Below are 14,329 nucleotides of genomic sequence, written 5' to 3'. Positions count from 1 at the left end.
TGAGCCAAAAGGTAGCCATGACAGTCTTGGCTATCCCTCATGATGCCGCCCCAAAGTGGAATGGTGTGCCAGAAGTAATCGCCAGCGGTTCGTCGTGGGACATTGGCTTCAGCCATGGCAGCCAGATCCCTCAGAGAATCCGAACCTGCATCGAGAACTACAAGATTCTGTTCCTCGATACGGCCGAAGCAGATTGGCCAGAATCGAGAAAGCGAGCACAAACGTACCTCCCAGCCTTGGAGAAGAATGAGCTGGATCTCGTCGAGGAAATGAAGGGAATCGCGGCCGGTGCTGGCGAGGGGGTGGACTTCCTTGACATCCTGACCCTGAACCTGAGGAGTGAGATCTCGCTCACCAACTATAGCGACGGTTGCACATCGCTGGCCACGCGTAGCACCTCTGGCTCAGAAGTCTACATCGGCCAGAACTGGGACTGGGTGGGAGAGGCCGGCACGTCGACCGCCTTCTTTGACATCCTGCGGACCGGCAAGCCCCGGGTCCGCATGTTTGGAGAAGCAGGGATTGTGGCCAAGTTTGGAATAAACGAAGCTGGAGTCGCAATTTGCATGAACGCCATCCGCTCTGGGACAGTGGCCAAGGATAAGCTACCGGTGCACTTGGCCATGCGCCGTGTCCTGGAGTGCCAGTCATTCGACGAGGCCATAGCCATGTTGAAAAGTAAGGGGTTGGCTTCGTGCGTCAACCTCGTCATCGGCGACAGCACCGGCAAGATTGTCACTGTGGAGTGTACTCCCAAGGGCTTGGCTCTCATCTCCCCCAAGCCCGGGTCGGACATAGTATGGGCGAACACGGTATTCCACACCAACCACCTCTGGGCTCCCAACATTCCCAAAGGCATCCGGGATCATCCTTCCAAGAACTCGTTTTCGAGACTAAACAGGATCCGCCTGTTGACCAAGGGCCAGGAACCCAGTGTTGCAAAGATTCGAGAATGGTTTTCGGATGAGGAGGGGACACCCGTGTCTATTTGCCGCTCAACACCTCCCCTAGCCAGGGGAATTGAGAGGATGGAGACGTTGGCGACTATCATTATAGACCTCCCTAACCGGAGGCTCGAACTATCTTTGGGAAAGCCATGTCTCAACCCGCCGGTGAGGACTATGACATTCGAATAGAGGGGTTTGCTAGGCCGGGTTGATTGGTTGAGCTGGGATCGAGTGGGAAAGGCCTTAGATAGACCAAGTTCGAAAGAAGGCATTAATCAATACAGGTTGACACCCTCAAACATGTCCAAAGTGACCATAATAAAGGAGTCTATGTATTCTTTGGCTGTTCGAGGTCGAGGAGGCTAATAATTGTTCTCCAGACACCAAGGTAATCCTTGCCACCTTTCCAGTGTGGCGCGAACATGGTCAGGATCTCGGTGCATTTGATCAGGTCGTTTGTATGAGCCTTTGCCGGTGTCCACTGTTTTGAGATACTCGTTGCGATGGTGCAGCCAGAGATCAGTGCTTTCGAGCTTGCTATGATGGGAGGAATAAACCCATATTGCGAAATGGCACTTTGATGAACGCTCGAGATGAGTTCTGATGCTGCGGAAACAACCTTACGTCTCAGGGTTCTCATCCCCCTGACATTGTCCTCGTCGGCCTCTTGGAAACAGAATATGCATTGTTTATGCTTGAAGCATACTGGCAGGAAGGCGAGCCATGTCTCCTTGGCCACTGGATGTTGTGTTTGGACGGTGTCAAGAAGCTCCATCAACGTGCCAACCTCACCGACGAACGGGCAGGCTTGGGTTTCATATACTTGCCCTCGACCGTAAAGCTGTTCAGAGACTTGCACGTAAAGACTGTGTACAGTCTCGTTCTCCGAGGTAGTTGGAAGTTTCGAACCGCTCAGCATATTGGGTCTGCTGAAGATTGTTTGTAGTGACCTAGTATGGTAAGCCAAAGAATCCGTAAATATAAATCTCATCAGGATGAGGGTCGGTATGCTTACCCTTCGATTTCCTTAAGAACCGACATCAAGCGAATTTCATCGGGCCTGCAGGATATTGGACCGCCAGCATTGGGCATACTATGGTCTTGATCGGTTCCTGCTGGTAGGTGAATAAGAGGGGCTTGGTGCCACCCCAGCTGCAGACATGTCCTCGCGGCAAGATCAAGAAGTTCCCAGGCGAAACCTCTGCTGGGGTCTGCCAACTCATAAACGAGTAGAAGAAGAATGGCTGTCAGTGTGTCGCTGTCCCCTGCAGAGATGATGGGTGTAACTAGCTCGTTGGCCCACTCACGGCAGATCTGTGCCAGGGGCTTCCAATTCGGAGTTGTGTAGGCTTCTCGGGCGGCAGCAATAGCACACGCCATGAGAATCTTGAACTTTGAATGGTCTGGTAGCTTCTTGAAGCTTGACCCGTCATGATTCAAGAGGCCGGGTACCACGACGTCATATTGAGGCTTAATACAACGGTCATAGCGCCCAAGAAGAAACCGCAGGACGCTAGGAGTGAGTTGTGATCTGTCAGTGCAGGGGAGAGGCGGTAATAATGACTGCTCGTTATCTGGGAGGATGCTATCAATATCTGGGGGGGCACCAGCCAGCGGCAGCGCCTCAAATGCGACTCGGACGAAACGAGATGGAACTGAGTTGTCGAGGTGAAGATCAGACCCTGGTTTAGCCGGAATCAGAATGTGTAGAGGCTGGGTAAATGTGGACGGTGGTGACGTCGAGTGACCATCAGAGGCAGCCCTAATCGTTCTGCGAGCCGCCATGTCAGCTACTGTCCGCTAGCTATAGTGAAGATCTTCACGTGTTCTGGGAGAGATGTAAGTCACATACCGCCATGGACTCTCTGGTTGGTTCAAAGCCAGCTGCGACGTGAGATGCTCTATTCGCTCGTTCAAGGTCTGGATATAGCTATACAAAAAAGCACAGTCAGCTATCGCTCTAAGATGTGTCAAATTCTTATTTCGCAAGAAAATAATAGCTGTGAATCGGTTGTAGGCAGACCTTCTAGGGATATCTTGCTGCAGAGCATCATCTCGAAACGTGCACTCCAAGTCACTCTTTGCACAATTGGCACAGGCTGGGAGGCGTGAGTCACACTATACATGCACATATTAGTCCCCTAGAAGATAATAGAAGATGCTAGGTATGAGACAGCCGGTTTGACATGAGGTCATGACGGGGGTGATGAGTGAAGAGGGGTTGGGAATCAGACCTTTATCCTCCGATTTCGACATCGCGTGCATGTCTGCAACATGACGGCGCTAGTTGATGGGCGACAGAATGAACCAGATACTGTAAGATAACCGATTATGGAATAACCTTGAGCGGGCAAACAAAGTATCAACGAATTGCCCTGTAGGTAGAGGGAGTTCTCTGCGGGACTTGGTAGCCTGGGGTAATCCGGACGAATCTGATTGATTGGGTTCCTTTGCCTGGCTTATCTTTTCGCTCTCGGCTAGTGGTAGCCTCTGATTACATAACGTGTGCTCCTGACTCGGAAACCCATACATGTATGGGTTCCCTCCTGACTCGAGTGATAATCCTTCAATCTCCACTTCACCATGGCCAGGATGCAAGCTTAAGCAATCAACATCTCGGCCCAAGTTTTAGAAACATGCAAAAATCACATCGTCGCTCTACCAAGGTTTGCACGCGATGCAGACGGCGCAAGACAAAAGTCAAGACCCCACCCTTGGAGATTGATGACCCTACCAACTAACAGACATGGGCAGTGTGATTTCAAGTTTCCACAATGCACCTCGTGCAAGTTGGCCGACACACCATGCCTGGGGTTCGACCCCGCAACACGAAAGCCCGTCCCAAGAAGGTCCGACTTCCTCTGCCCTGCCCTTGCTTTAACTCGGCGATAAACCCCTCAACTGACACTTGAACAGTCTGGTAAAGTCCCTCGAGGCTCGTGTGGCCGAGCTTGAGGCCCAAGTGCTTGCTCTTCCAACAGGGCCTCAGCACCTCCCTTCCTCGATGGCCTCCAAAGTTGCACAAGCGACCATATCTTTTGGTGTACCTAGCTCTGGCTCGTATCTCCAATCCAAGATCTCAACGACCTTGTTTCTTCGCCCATCATGCCCCCCACTGGCTGTCTCTGCTGCCGCCCAGAACCCAGGTCCAGAGACAGACTCTCTTGAAGAGGGCAACTCAGACGCTGGTGGACAACATCCGCCACAGTCCGAGAGACCCTACACAAGCAATTTGATTGACCTCAAGAGCATCCCATACTGGGCTCTCGAGCGTATGGTACGTAACTATGCAGGCACACATCTCCCTCAGTATCCCTGCATTTCCGAGGCTATGCTGCAGAGTATCGTCGAGCGAACACAGAACGAAGGCCTCGAAGACTCAGCTGAGCCATCAGTATATGGGCCTTCTGTTGATTCAGGTCTCGGCCCTTTCGAGTACTTCATCCTCTTCATTGTCCTGGCCATCTCCGCACTCACCATGACCTGGAAAGATGAGCAACAAGCTCGAACCACGTCCGAGTCATTCTATAAGTCCGCCTTGAAGCACTTACAAGTGCTGGAAGATCCCAGCGAAATCAAGGCTCTTCAAATATCTCTGCTCTTGGCTCACTTTGCCCACATGTGCCCGGAGCGGGTGGATAACTGGACATGCATCGCGAATGCTATCCGAATTGTCCTGGCCTTGGGATTACATCGTGAGTTTCCACAAGGAATGGACCCCGAGCAAGCACGGCTACGGTCTGAGCTATTTTGGGTTGCGTACGGGATGGAAAGATCCTTGTGCGCGAATCTTCGTCTCCCTTTGTCCTTTCCCGAAGAGGCCATTACCACAAAAGTAAGAATCCCCGTCAAACTCACCATCCCTCACTCAACAACATGTTGCTTACATCTTGTAGCTCAAAGACCCTTCGCCCGACGAATCCAACGCCTCGTTCACCACAGATGATATTAGGAAAAAGTCGTCCGCAAATCATATCTGTCGGTACCGATCCTTGGAAACTGAAGTTCATCGAGTGCTTTATCTCAAAGAAGACCTCGCCCTAAATGGCGTCCCCATAGGAGACTGGATCACGGATATTACTGGCCAATTGGAGGGCTGGTACGCTGAAGCCCAGACCTACACGCAATACAACATGCTTGAGTTCAAGCATGTGCAGTTCTACCACCTCCGGCTGCGGATTCATCGACCCACGCCGACACTAAGCATCAGGCATCCCGATGACTGGGGCATTGTGTTAGAGTCTTCTCAGGTTAGTTGGAACCATAGTTGAGCTAGTCCTAGCTAACTCGGGGGGCTGCCAGCGGTTGATTGAAGATTACCTATCCCAAGAACGCCGCAGAAGACTCTTCTACCCCTGGCACGGCACGCACATCCTGTTTGAAACAGCTCTCGTTGCTCTCGACGCCTCGTGGTCCGCGCGTGACTACCAGCCGCTAAGGGAGCAGGCCGAGCGCATGGTGCAGACCCTGATCCCTCAATGCCTGCAAATACTCACCAACATCGGCCAGCGATGGAGCGAGGCGACCAGATGCGCCAACAAGCTGAGGCCCATGGTCGAGAAAGTGTCGTCTGCCTTTGCCTGGGCGGCTCAAGTGTCTGTGTTTGAAGCGGTGGCAATAGCAGACGAGATTGAGACTCTGCTCTTCTCTGACAAGAGTCTCTCGTGGAACAGGGCCGCGATGGGAGACATCAACTTTGGATTTGAGGATGGGAACCTCTTCTTTGATAACTTGCTTGTTGATGATCTGGAGACATTTCAATGGGCCCCGGAATGGGATCTTCTTTCTGGGGAAATGTTGTAGTACCTGTGAGTAATCTTGAGGGTTGCTGGCGATGGATTAGGCCAAGATAAACAGAGCGCGTTCCCAGTGACACTGGACGCGTTGAAAATGGGGCTTATGCTTTGCTTATCAACAATAGAAGATCCACATTTTGCGTCTACACTCAACCAGTCGGATTCAAGCGGAGGAATTAATCAGCAGCATTTTGATACGCACGGGCCTGTCAGATTATCGCGAAATGCCCCACACCACGTCTACCAACCAACTCTAGGGTAGCTCAGTCAATCCCTCAATCAACAATCGTCGGGAGTCAACGTCCGAGAAGTCCTCTACTCTTCCTAAATGCCTCTATCTATGTAAATGTTTCGATAGGTTTATTGGATAAGCTAGCCATGCCGACGTGTGTAGCCGGTTTGTTAACCCCCAAAGGTAGTATATCGGAGGAACGCGTTGGTTTGACTATGAAGGGCGCCCTCCGCCGAGAAGTCTCTTAGCGAAAACAGACCTCGGTCCCGAGACGACCGCACAATCAAATTGCTTATCCCCCACCTCGAGTGTAAATTTCGCCCTGATCATGTCGATTCCTATAGTGGTTTCAAATTCACTTCGTGTCCCATTTGAGAGAGCACAGTATGACTCTTGTTTTCAAGATGAGCAGAGTCCTTTTGACCGGTAGGGTTGGCAATTGCCATACCAGGCGCCACGCTCAAGTGCTCACCACTTCATAGGAGGTAGCGGCTTCGTTGCGGCTCATGTCGTAAAGACCCTTTTGGAGAGAGGGTGTGTTTGATATCATGCTTTGCAAAGGAGATTCCAAGCTGATGTTGGTGTTTTTTGGTAGACACACTGTGGTCACGACGGTCAGGTCCAAGACCAAAGGTGATCAGATCCTTGCTGCTCACAGCGGCTACCAGCCGGCAAGGCTGTCATACGTTATTGTGAGCGACATTGCCAGCAGAGGCGCATTCGACAAGGTGAGCCTCATATCTAATCTTCCGTGCATCACGTTGGAAGGACAGAGAAAGAAAGTAGAAGCTGACCGTCGACCAACTGAACAAAGGCAGTTCAATCTGAACCGCCATTTGACTATGTCATTCACACAGCTTCACCTTTCCACGACAACTGGCAAGATCCCGTGAAAGATGTGCTGAACCCTGCCATCGACGGAACCACGGGCATACTCAAAGCGATCCAGAAGTACGCGCCCCAGGTGAAGCGGGTGGTCTTGACTTCATCATTTGCAGCCATTGTGAACACTGCGTCGCCGCCCAAGGTCTACGATGAGTCGTCATGGAACCCAATTACCTGGAATGAGGCCATTGCGGAGCGCTCACTGGTGTATCGTGGTAGCAAGGTGAGAAACGTCTTGAGGGCAGCCAAAGCAAATGAGAATTGGCTGACAAATGCGTACCACAGAAACTGGCCGAGGAGGCAGCATGGAAGTTCATGGAGGATGAAACACCGATATTTGACCTGGTTACCATGAACCCGCCTCTGGTGTATGGCCCTATTGCCCACCATCTTGAGAACCCGGGTAGCCTTAACACCTCAAATACACGGATTCGTGACTTCGTCCAGGGCAAGGTCACAACCAATGAGCTGCCACCCACAGGCACGTACCTGTTCGTTGACGTGCGAGATCTCGCACTGGCACATGTGAGAGCCATCGAAGTGCCTGAGGCGGGAGGCAAGCGTTTCTTCATGGTTGGCGGGCATTGCTCGCACAAGCGAATCATGGATGCTATAAGGGAGACGCACCCGGAGCTCGAATCCAAGCTGCCCAAGGACCCCATCGATGACTTTCCTGTGGATGTGTACGGGTACGATAACTCGAGGGCGCGGGAGGTGCTAGGGATGCAGTTCCGGTCGCTTCGAGAGTGTATTGGTGACACAACGACCTCCCTAATGAAGGCGATAGAACAAGATCAATAGACAGTACAGTTGAGCTGAATAAGCCCGAGTTGCAGGAATGTCTCAGCCATCCTGTCTAACTGTACGTTTCTAGATAGTAGATAGTAGATATGTCGCTGTGAGCGCAAGTCCTTCCATTTCCGCTTTTTTCTCGTCGAAGTTTGTGATGCTTGGAAATGATCCTGGGAAAGGAGGTCTAGAGCATAGCGATCTGACCCAATCTCCCGCTTTCAACGCCGGGTTCTGCATCCGGTGTCAAGCCGGGTATCGCCCTTCCATGCTCTGGGGGCTTGAATCCGGCTCAGGATGATGATACCCAGAGCTCTGTAACGCGACGTGACGCGACGCCACGCGACGTCAGAGCGGGGATAGTGGAAGCTGGTAGCCCGCTAAGCCGGCCCCTAGCCATCGGATTTGGCCGTGAGTCTCGCCGACAACAGCGCGGTTCTCCGATCATCCACCAGGGCAAGGGCATTGGTTATGGTGTGGGGGTAGGGTCGTGTGTGCCAGACTATCAGCACCTCAGATAATAATCGAGAGGAGAAGCCATCGACATGGTTATTATTCGATTGAGCAAGAGTCAATCAAGCTACTCAGTCTTCCATCGCCTTTCTTCCCAAACAAGCCTCTGTACCTTCAATCCTAATGTCTTCTGAGAACAAGCACGTTGTCTTCGACGTCGTTGGTGCGCGACCCCTGGGAGATTGGGGCAAAGCCCCAGCATCCCGTTAAAGTTACTGTATGGAATTATGCTAAGACTTTCTGCAGGGACGTTGGTCTCGTATGAGGTCTATTACGAGGCTATTGAGGCCCGACTAGGCGATCGCCTGAGGGCTGCTAATGTTGGACCCCGGATCTTCGGGTACGCCTGGATGGAGGCCGGTGAGAAAGAGTACACTTACATGAGTCTCTCCGGGGGCAAGTACATCAAATTCTTTGACATCTTCCGAGCCATCTTCTACCGCACGCTGTGGCAGGCTGGCATTCAGGAGCCGCGCAAGTTCGCAAGCGACGAGGATCGCGAGTTCCTGCTCGCCGCTTACCGCCAGCTCAAGCCACGCGAGGGTCTGAAAGAATGCTTTGAGAAGCTGCGCGGTGCCGGTTTCAACGTCTGGGCTCTCACTTCAGGTGACACCCAGCGCGTGGCTAGATATCTCGCTGCGGGCGGCGTGGACTTTCCATCGGACAACTTTGTGTCCTGCGACACCATTGGAGTGGGAAAACCGGCCCCTGACTCGTACCAGTACATCCTAGACAAGTTCCCCAAGGAGAATCTCGATGTTTGGTTTGGAGCTGCGCACATCTGGGACACTGCAGGTGCGCGACACTGCGGGTAAGTTGTCCCAGTACTCGTCATGATTAAGGATAATTGAGACTAATGCGTTATCGACCACCAGTTTCAAAGGGGCCTGGGTTTCCCTCTGGGAGAAGGAGCCTTGTCCCGAGGTCTTTGGAGAGATGGAGGTTACTGCTGATGACCTCCCGGGGCTAGCAGATGGAATTATCAACTATTCCGCTAAGTAAAGTCACGTAGTCAAATGCGAAAGATAGGAAATGCATGGGCCTAGCAGAAGAGCACCTTTATAATGCTCCGCTCCAGCAACTCATCTGAAGGAAAGAATAAAACAAAACATAAAGAAGCATGATAATCCCGAGAGCCCAGTCCATGTCTAATATGCAGTGAGTATTGATGTTCAAGATGTATTACTGTAATGATGTTGCACCCGCCGGCACGCACATCGTTCGTTGTTCTGTGTAAACAGCTAGGGGACAAAACTGCTCACACAGTCATCGTCGCAAGATTTGTATCAAGCTCTTTTGGGTTCTCTTAACGATGAGTGTATCCATAATAGTAGTCATGTATTAATAGATTTGTGCCTATAGGTTCTTATAGTAAAATGGCACCGAAATGTAGTGTTGAGAAGATTATGATTGTACTACAGGTGTGCTGGGCATCTATGGTTTGCTATATCCTACAGCTTACTCTTCATCTGCTTCTGCTCCTCGTCGTGCCCCTCGATGATCTCGTTCTTAGTGCTCTCCAGGCGCTCCTTGGTCGCCTTGAATAGTGAAGGCACATCAGTCTCCTCGAGAGACTTGCCCTGGCGAATCATCTGTACGATGGCCTTGGCTGATAGAAGAATCAATGGCATTCCATGTCCAGAGAATCCAGCCAAAACCATCTGGCCAGGCTTGTCAGGCACTTCGCCAACGTAAGGCATAAAGTCCGAACTGTAGCCCATGACTATCGACAAACCGGTATTAGCAAATCGTCATCTCACTAGAACGGAAGCGGGTCTAACTTACTTCCCGTCCAGACCTTGTCCGTGTAGGCGCCACTGTTCTCCCAACCGATAAAGGTCCTCTGCATGAGACCGTCAAAGTGAGACTTGGCAGGCTCGATGAGCTTGCTGTCATCCCACACATTGTACCAGTGTGATCGATCAGACCAAAATCTGGGCTTTCCACCACCGACAATGATGCTCCCGTCGTTCCGAGGAATGAGATAGTCGTACATGGCCGGCCCGTGGCGGACGCTGTACGTCTGAGGGAGGAAAGGCGCCGTCTTGCCCTTGGGCACGACGATGCGGCTGCAGATGCCGCGGACGGGGACAATGTGGTTTTTGAACTCAGGGGCTATACGCGGGGTATAGGCGTTGGTAGCGAGTAGGACCTTCTTGGCCCTGATTGTTCCTCTCTCAGTGACCACCTCCCATCGGCCATCGGGTAGGGGTTTGTCAGACACCCGGGTAACCGGGGTGTGAGTCTGGAGATTGGCCCCCTTCTCCACGACACCCTTCAGGAGATGCATCACCATCTTGTATGGCCAGATGTGGCCGGCCGTGAAGGTGAAGCATGACAGGGCACCTTTGACGCCTGAGACCTGATCGACGGCGGTGGTTAGCAGAGACTCATGAACCCGGAGCGGGGGAATCATACCCTTTCAGCCTGTGCCCGAGGCGTGTAGTGAACATCCTTCAGGTTCGCCACCCCTGAGTTGACCAGTTCCTTGAAGGCAGCCTCGGTCTCATTTGAGAGACTCTCATCGAGCGTGGCATCACAGGCTCGGGTGAGGGTAAACTCGCAGTCTATCTTTTCCTTCTCGACAAGCTCCTTGACTGCACGAACCTGTGAGGCCTCAAAGTTGGCGACTTCGACGGCCGCGCGGACGCCGTACTTCTTGATATACTTGGGGAGACCGAAGTAGACATCCGGCTTCAAGTGGCCGCCTGAAATGCAAAGTTAGGATGTTATTTTCTCTCCTTTCAGCCGCCTCTCACTCAGTACAAGGGAATAGACCTACCATTGCGGCCTGTGGCACCGGAACACGCTTCTCTTGCCTCGAGGATCACCAGAGAGGGCGGGGAGGGGTTGTCAGCGTAGAGATAATGCGCCAGAGCCGCACCGGCGAAGCCAGCACCCACGACGACAATCTCACTCTCGGTAGGGAGATCTGGAGTGCTACGGTGGCTGTCCAGCTCATGGAGCTGGGTTCGCCAGAACGGCTTAGTAGAGTTGGGAACGGGGATAGGGCCTTGGTCAGACATGGTGGTGTGGCTAAGGTACAATCAAGTGATAGGGAGACCGTGTGACGATATGCCGCCGCTTGATGGCTCAAGCACCAAGGTCTTATTACTGTCCGCGCCGGGTCCCGGAAGTGTTTCCGGCCTATCTCTAATGCTCGGGAATAGATAAATCCTGCGAGAGGCGATTGACTCGCGTCCGTTCGATGCAATAAGGAGCATATCATTCACCTCCGCGGGCCTGTTAACGCACCCCGCACTTTCGGCGTTTCCCGCGACATCTTGGGCCTTGAACGCGGATTGCCGAAGCGTTTGGTTGCCACACCGGGAGCTTCTGGGATATCTTGCCGGGGGGTCGGATACGGTGATTAGGGGAGAAGGAAGCGACCACAGGGATTCCTCATCAATATCATAGAATCACTCATAGCTCGGCGCATTCGCTGGCAAGTTGTCTATCTGATACGAGCACTGGAACTGTATACTCGCGTCGCTAATCCTCGACTTCTGGTCCATGTTTCTCCACAAGATAAGATAGAGGGGCTCAGATAACGAGGCGAGCTTAGGTAACACCGATATTGGGAGGGGATTGTTGGGCCAATTGGGGGTAAGCGCAGCGGTGAGGGGGGTCACCAGAACCAGAGTAGCATTTTTCTCGTCCCACTCCTTCTGAGACGGAGAACCGGATACATAGATAGATAGATGAACGGTCCCTGCAGCATGCAAGATGTACATGTAATGGTATACCTATCCTACGGGTGTGTGAATATCGTAACATCATGTCATCAAACCTTCTGGACCAAGTGTCCGCGAGTAAGGGCAGGGATCTGTCCCGCTCTCACGACGTATACAGTGGAGAATCGTCCCCAGATAAGGGATAACTCGTCGTTCCGGCCAAGGCTATCTTTACCCCAGAATTTTTACATGTCTGTGCATATACATCTATATAAGACTTCATCCTACATTGCTTCTGCTCGATCGACAACAAGCTCAAGAGCCTCCGTTCAGTATCCAAACGGCAACACCAGATCACCAGAGCACCAGACTAGGCGGCCCTTCATCTAACGCCGACCGGTGCAAAGCAAGCCTACCATGGCGTCCACGGATGCAAACCCTCCCAAGACCTACGAGTCTGACCAGAAGTCCATTCCCGACCTCAAAGATGAGAAGGATATCGGCCTCGAACGCGTTGCCACTACTACGGCCGGGGAGTCGGAGGGTATGCACTCTGTTCCTTGTGTGGCATCAGGATGAGGCATGACTCTAACCTTTCTCCCTTATAGAGTACAGTGAGGCGGAATACAAGGCTCTAACTCGCAAGATCGACCGATACCTCATCCCAATGATGCAAGTCTTGCACTCACGGCTGCGTTGCCTCAGTCGGAATTGACTAACCTCTGGACCAGGTTCTTCATGTACGGTATCCAGCAGACCGACAAGACATCCATCAGTATCCAGGCTGTAAGGACATATCAAATCTCCAGACTTTCTCTTTGCTCTGACACACCCTGGCAGCTCTTTGGCATGAACGATGATGTCGGATTGGTTGGCCAGCAGTTCCAGTGGTTGACCACCATGTGAGAACAAGTCCCCTTTGTTTCGCACCGGGGATAAGGCCGCGTCTCTGACAAGTCTCCGAACAGATTCTACCTCACTTACCTCATCGGCGAGTTTCCTTCAACATGGCTTCTACAACGATACAACATCGGCCGCGTCCTGACCATCTACATAGTCGGCTGGTGTAAGCCCCCCCCCTCCTTCTATCAACATAAATCTGAACAGAAGCTGACACCCGAAAGCTGTCTGCCTTCTCTGCATCAGCGCATGCCACAACTGGTCTCAACTCATGGCTCTTCGCGCCCTCCAGGGGTTCTTCGAGTGCAACATCTCCCCGGGCTTTCTCCTCATCACCGGGGCCTGGTACCGAACCGATGAGCACGCCAACCGATCGCTCTTCTGGCAGTCTTCCCAAGGCTTTTTCACCATTGTCTGCAACCTGATTCTGTATGGAATTGCTCGCCACGCCACGGCCCAAGGCCATATCGCGGCCTGGCGCACTATCTCGTTGTTCCTCGGCGGCCTCACTCTTGCCGGCTCCGTTTTCTGCTATTTCATCCTTGGAACCCCTCAGGAGGTTCGGTGGTTGAGCGAGAAGGAGAAGAAGATGGCGTAAGTGTTCCCTGATGCTCCTCTTGATCTGAAACCAGACAGCAATATTCGAGACAATTGAGCTAACTGGTGCAACAGAGCTGCAAGAGTGAGTAAGAACCAGACTGGCGAGGAGAGCACTAGCAAGGCTTGGAGATGGGATCACTTTAAGGAGTGCTTTACAGACCCTCAGGTCTACTTTATCTTTGCCAACACTTTCCTGGCCTGCATTCCTAACGGGTAAGTTTTAGGATGCGAGATAAATTACATTCTAAGGCTAATGAGTTGGCTGCAGCGGCATCACCACCTTCAGCGCTCTGCTCTACCAGACCTTTGGATTCAGCACCTGGGAGTCCATGCTTTGGGGTCTCCCGCGTAACGGTACGTGTAATCCCCAAGATAAGTGAGATATGTGAGCTGGAAACTAATGAATGTAGGCATGTACGTCGTCGTCTTCATCGCGGTCGCCTTCTACCTCCGCAAGTTCCAGAACCAGCGCATGTATATTATGATTATCTCTTGCATTCTCCCATTCGTGGGTGTTTTAGTTATGTCTCTTATGCCCAACACACCTGAGCACAAGTGGCTTAAATGGGGCATGTTCGACATCACTGTCGTCTTCTCCCTCTCCCTGTTCCTCGGTTGGAGTATGAGTAAGTGTTGATACCTGGACGCGCTTTTTATCTCGTTCTAACATTTCTCCTCCTCCTAGTCACGTCCAACGTCGCTGGAGGTACTAAGCGAACTGTTGTATCCTCACTAACCCTGATCGCCTACTGTATTGGTAACATGGCTGGTGCCCAGGTCTTCCGCACCAAGGATGCCCCTCGCTACGTCGGCGGTACTATTGCCTGCTCTGCTTGTTTCGGCGGCCAGATCTTCGTCATCATCGCCTGGAGGTGTTGGTACGTTTACGAGAACCGACGTCGGTCGCGTGCTCTAGCCGAGAGCGGTCTGTCCGAAGAGGAACAGGGGCGACAGGGTCGAGAGTTGGGAGAGCAGGATACCACGGATCGCAAG

The 14,329-nt window shown here is 52.3% G+C and overlaps 7 protein-coding genes across 7 annotated transcripts; 5 read left to right on the top strand and 2 right to left on the bottom strand.

Moving 5' to 3' along the window:
- Nucleotides 1–17: 17 nt before the first annotated feature.
- Nucleotides 18–1,136, top strand: BGZ61DRAFT_375719 (acyl-coenzyme A:6-aminopenicillanic acid acyl-transferase-domain-containing protein; the record flags this gene model as incomplete). The annotated part of the gene is made up of 1 exon (XM_046242437.1): nt 18–1,136. One exon carries the CDS (start codon nt 18–20, stop codon nt 1,134–1,136), a length of 1,119 nt encoding a protein of 372 aa, XP_046093402.1.
- A 173-nt stretch (nt 1,137–1,309) lies between these two features.
- Nucleotides 1,310–3,366, bottom strand: BGZ61DRAFT_524642 (uncharacterized protein; the record flags this gene model as incomplete). The annotated part of the gene is made up of 6 exons (XM_046252662.1): nt 3,182–3,366; nt 2,971–3,065; nt 2,800–2,877; nt 1,963–2,718; nt 1,572–1,897; nt 1,310–1,428 (listed from the first exon to the last, which is right to left on the bottom strand). Exons 1-6 carry the CDS (start codon nt 3,221–3,223, stop codon nt 1,310–1,312), a joined length of 1,416 nt encoding a protein of 471 aa, XP_046093401.1. The 5' UTR covers nt 3,224–3,366.
- Nucleotides 3,367–3,455: 89 nt separating this feature from the next.
- Nucleotides 3,456–5,750, top strand: BGZ61DRAFT_511254 (fungal-specific transcription factor domain-containing protein; the record flags this gene model as incomplete). Its single annotated transcript, XM_046252114.1, has 4 exons — nt 3,456–3,646; nt 3,702–4,782; nt 4,844–5,174; nt 5,230–5,750. The coding sequence occupies exons 2-4, from the start codon at nt 3,952–3,954 to the stop codon at nt 5,748–5,750; spliced, it is 1,683 nt and encodes a 560-aa protein (XP_046093400.1). The 5' UTR covers nt 3,456–3,646; nt 3,702–3,951.
- A 629-nt stretch (nt 5,751–6,379) lies between these two features.
- Nucleotides 6,380–7,661, top strand: BGZ61DRAFT_542167 (uncharacterized protein; the record flags this gene model as incomplete). Its single annotated transcript, XM_046255147.1, has 5 exons — nt 6,380–6,401; nt 6,458–6,509; nt 6,571–6,703; nt 6,790–7,083; nt 7,146–7,661. The coding sequence occupies 5 exons, from the start codon at nt 6,380–6,382 to the stop codon at nt 7,659–7,661; spliced, it is 1,017 nt and encodes a 338-aa protein (XP_046093399.1).
- A 624-nt stretch (nt 7,662–8,285) lies between these two features.
- BGZ61DRAFT_375723 (HAD-like domain-containing protein) lies at nt 8,286–9,164 on the top strand (the record flags this gene model as incomplete). The annotated part of the gene is made up of 3 exons (XM_046242439.1): nt 8,286–8,325; nt 8,409–8,973; nt 9,038–9,164. 3 exons carry the CDS (start codon nt 8,286–8,288, stop codon nt 9,162–9,164), a joined length of 732 nt encoding a protein of 243 aa, XP_046093398.1.
- Nucleotides 9,165–9,559: 395 nt separating this feature from the next.
- On the bottom strand, nt 9,560–11,188 carry BGZ61DRAFT_436128 (FAD dependent oxidoreductase; the record flags this gene model as incomplete). Its single annotated transcript, XM_046244015.1, has 4 exons — nt 9,560–9,885; nt 9,948–10,524; nt 10,581–10,870; nt 10,963–11,188. 4 exons carry the CDS (start codon nt 11,186–11,188, stop codon nt 9,614–9,616), a joined length of 1,365 nt encoding a protein of 454 aa, XP_046093397.1. The 3' UTR covers nt 9,560–9,613.
- Nucleotides 11,189–12,253: 1,065 nt separating this feature from the next.
- BGZ61DRAFT_542164 (major facilitator superfamily domain-containing protein) lies at nt 12,254–14,298 on the top strand (the record flags this gene model as incomplete). The annotated part of the gene is made up of 9 exons (XM_046255146.1): nt 12,254–12,380; nt 12,483–12,622; nt 12,677–12,738; nt 12,805–12,902; nt 12,961–13,330; nt 13,409–13,549; nt 13,605–13,690; nt 13,747–13,962; nt 14,022–14,298. Coding segments are annotated over 9 exons (1,517 nt in total), but the record flags the coding sequence as incomplete, so codon positions are not given.
- Nucleotides 14,299–14,329: the final 31 nt, after the last annotated feature.

This window comes from Ilyonectria robusta (assembly GCF_021365365.1).
Source record: "Ilyonectria robusta strain PMI_751 chromosome Unknown BGZ61scaffold_97, whole genome shotgun sequence".
Lineage (NCBI taxonomy): Eukaryota > Fungi > Ascomycota > Sordariomycetes > Hypocreales > Nectriaceae > Ilyonectria > Ilyonectria robusta.
This window is presented reverse-complemented; position numbering and strand designations above follow the sequence as displayed.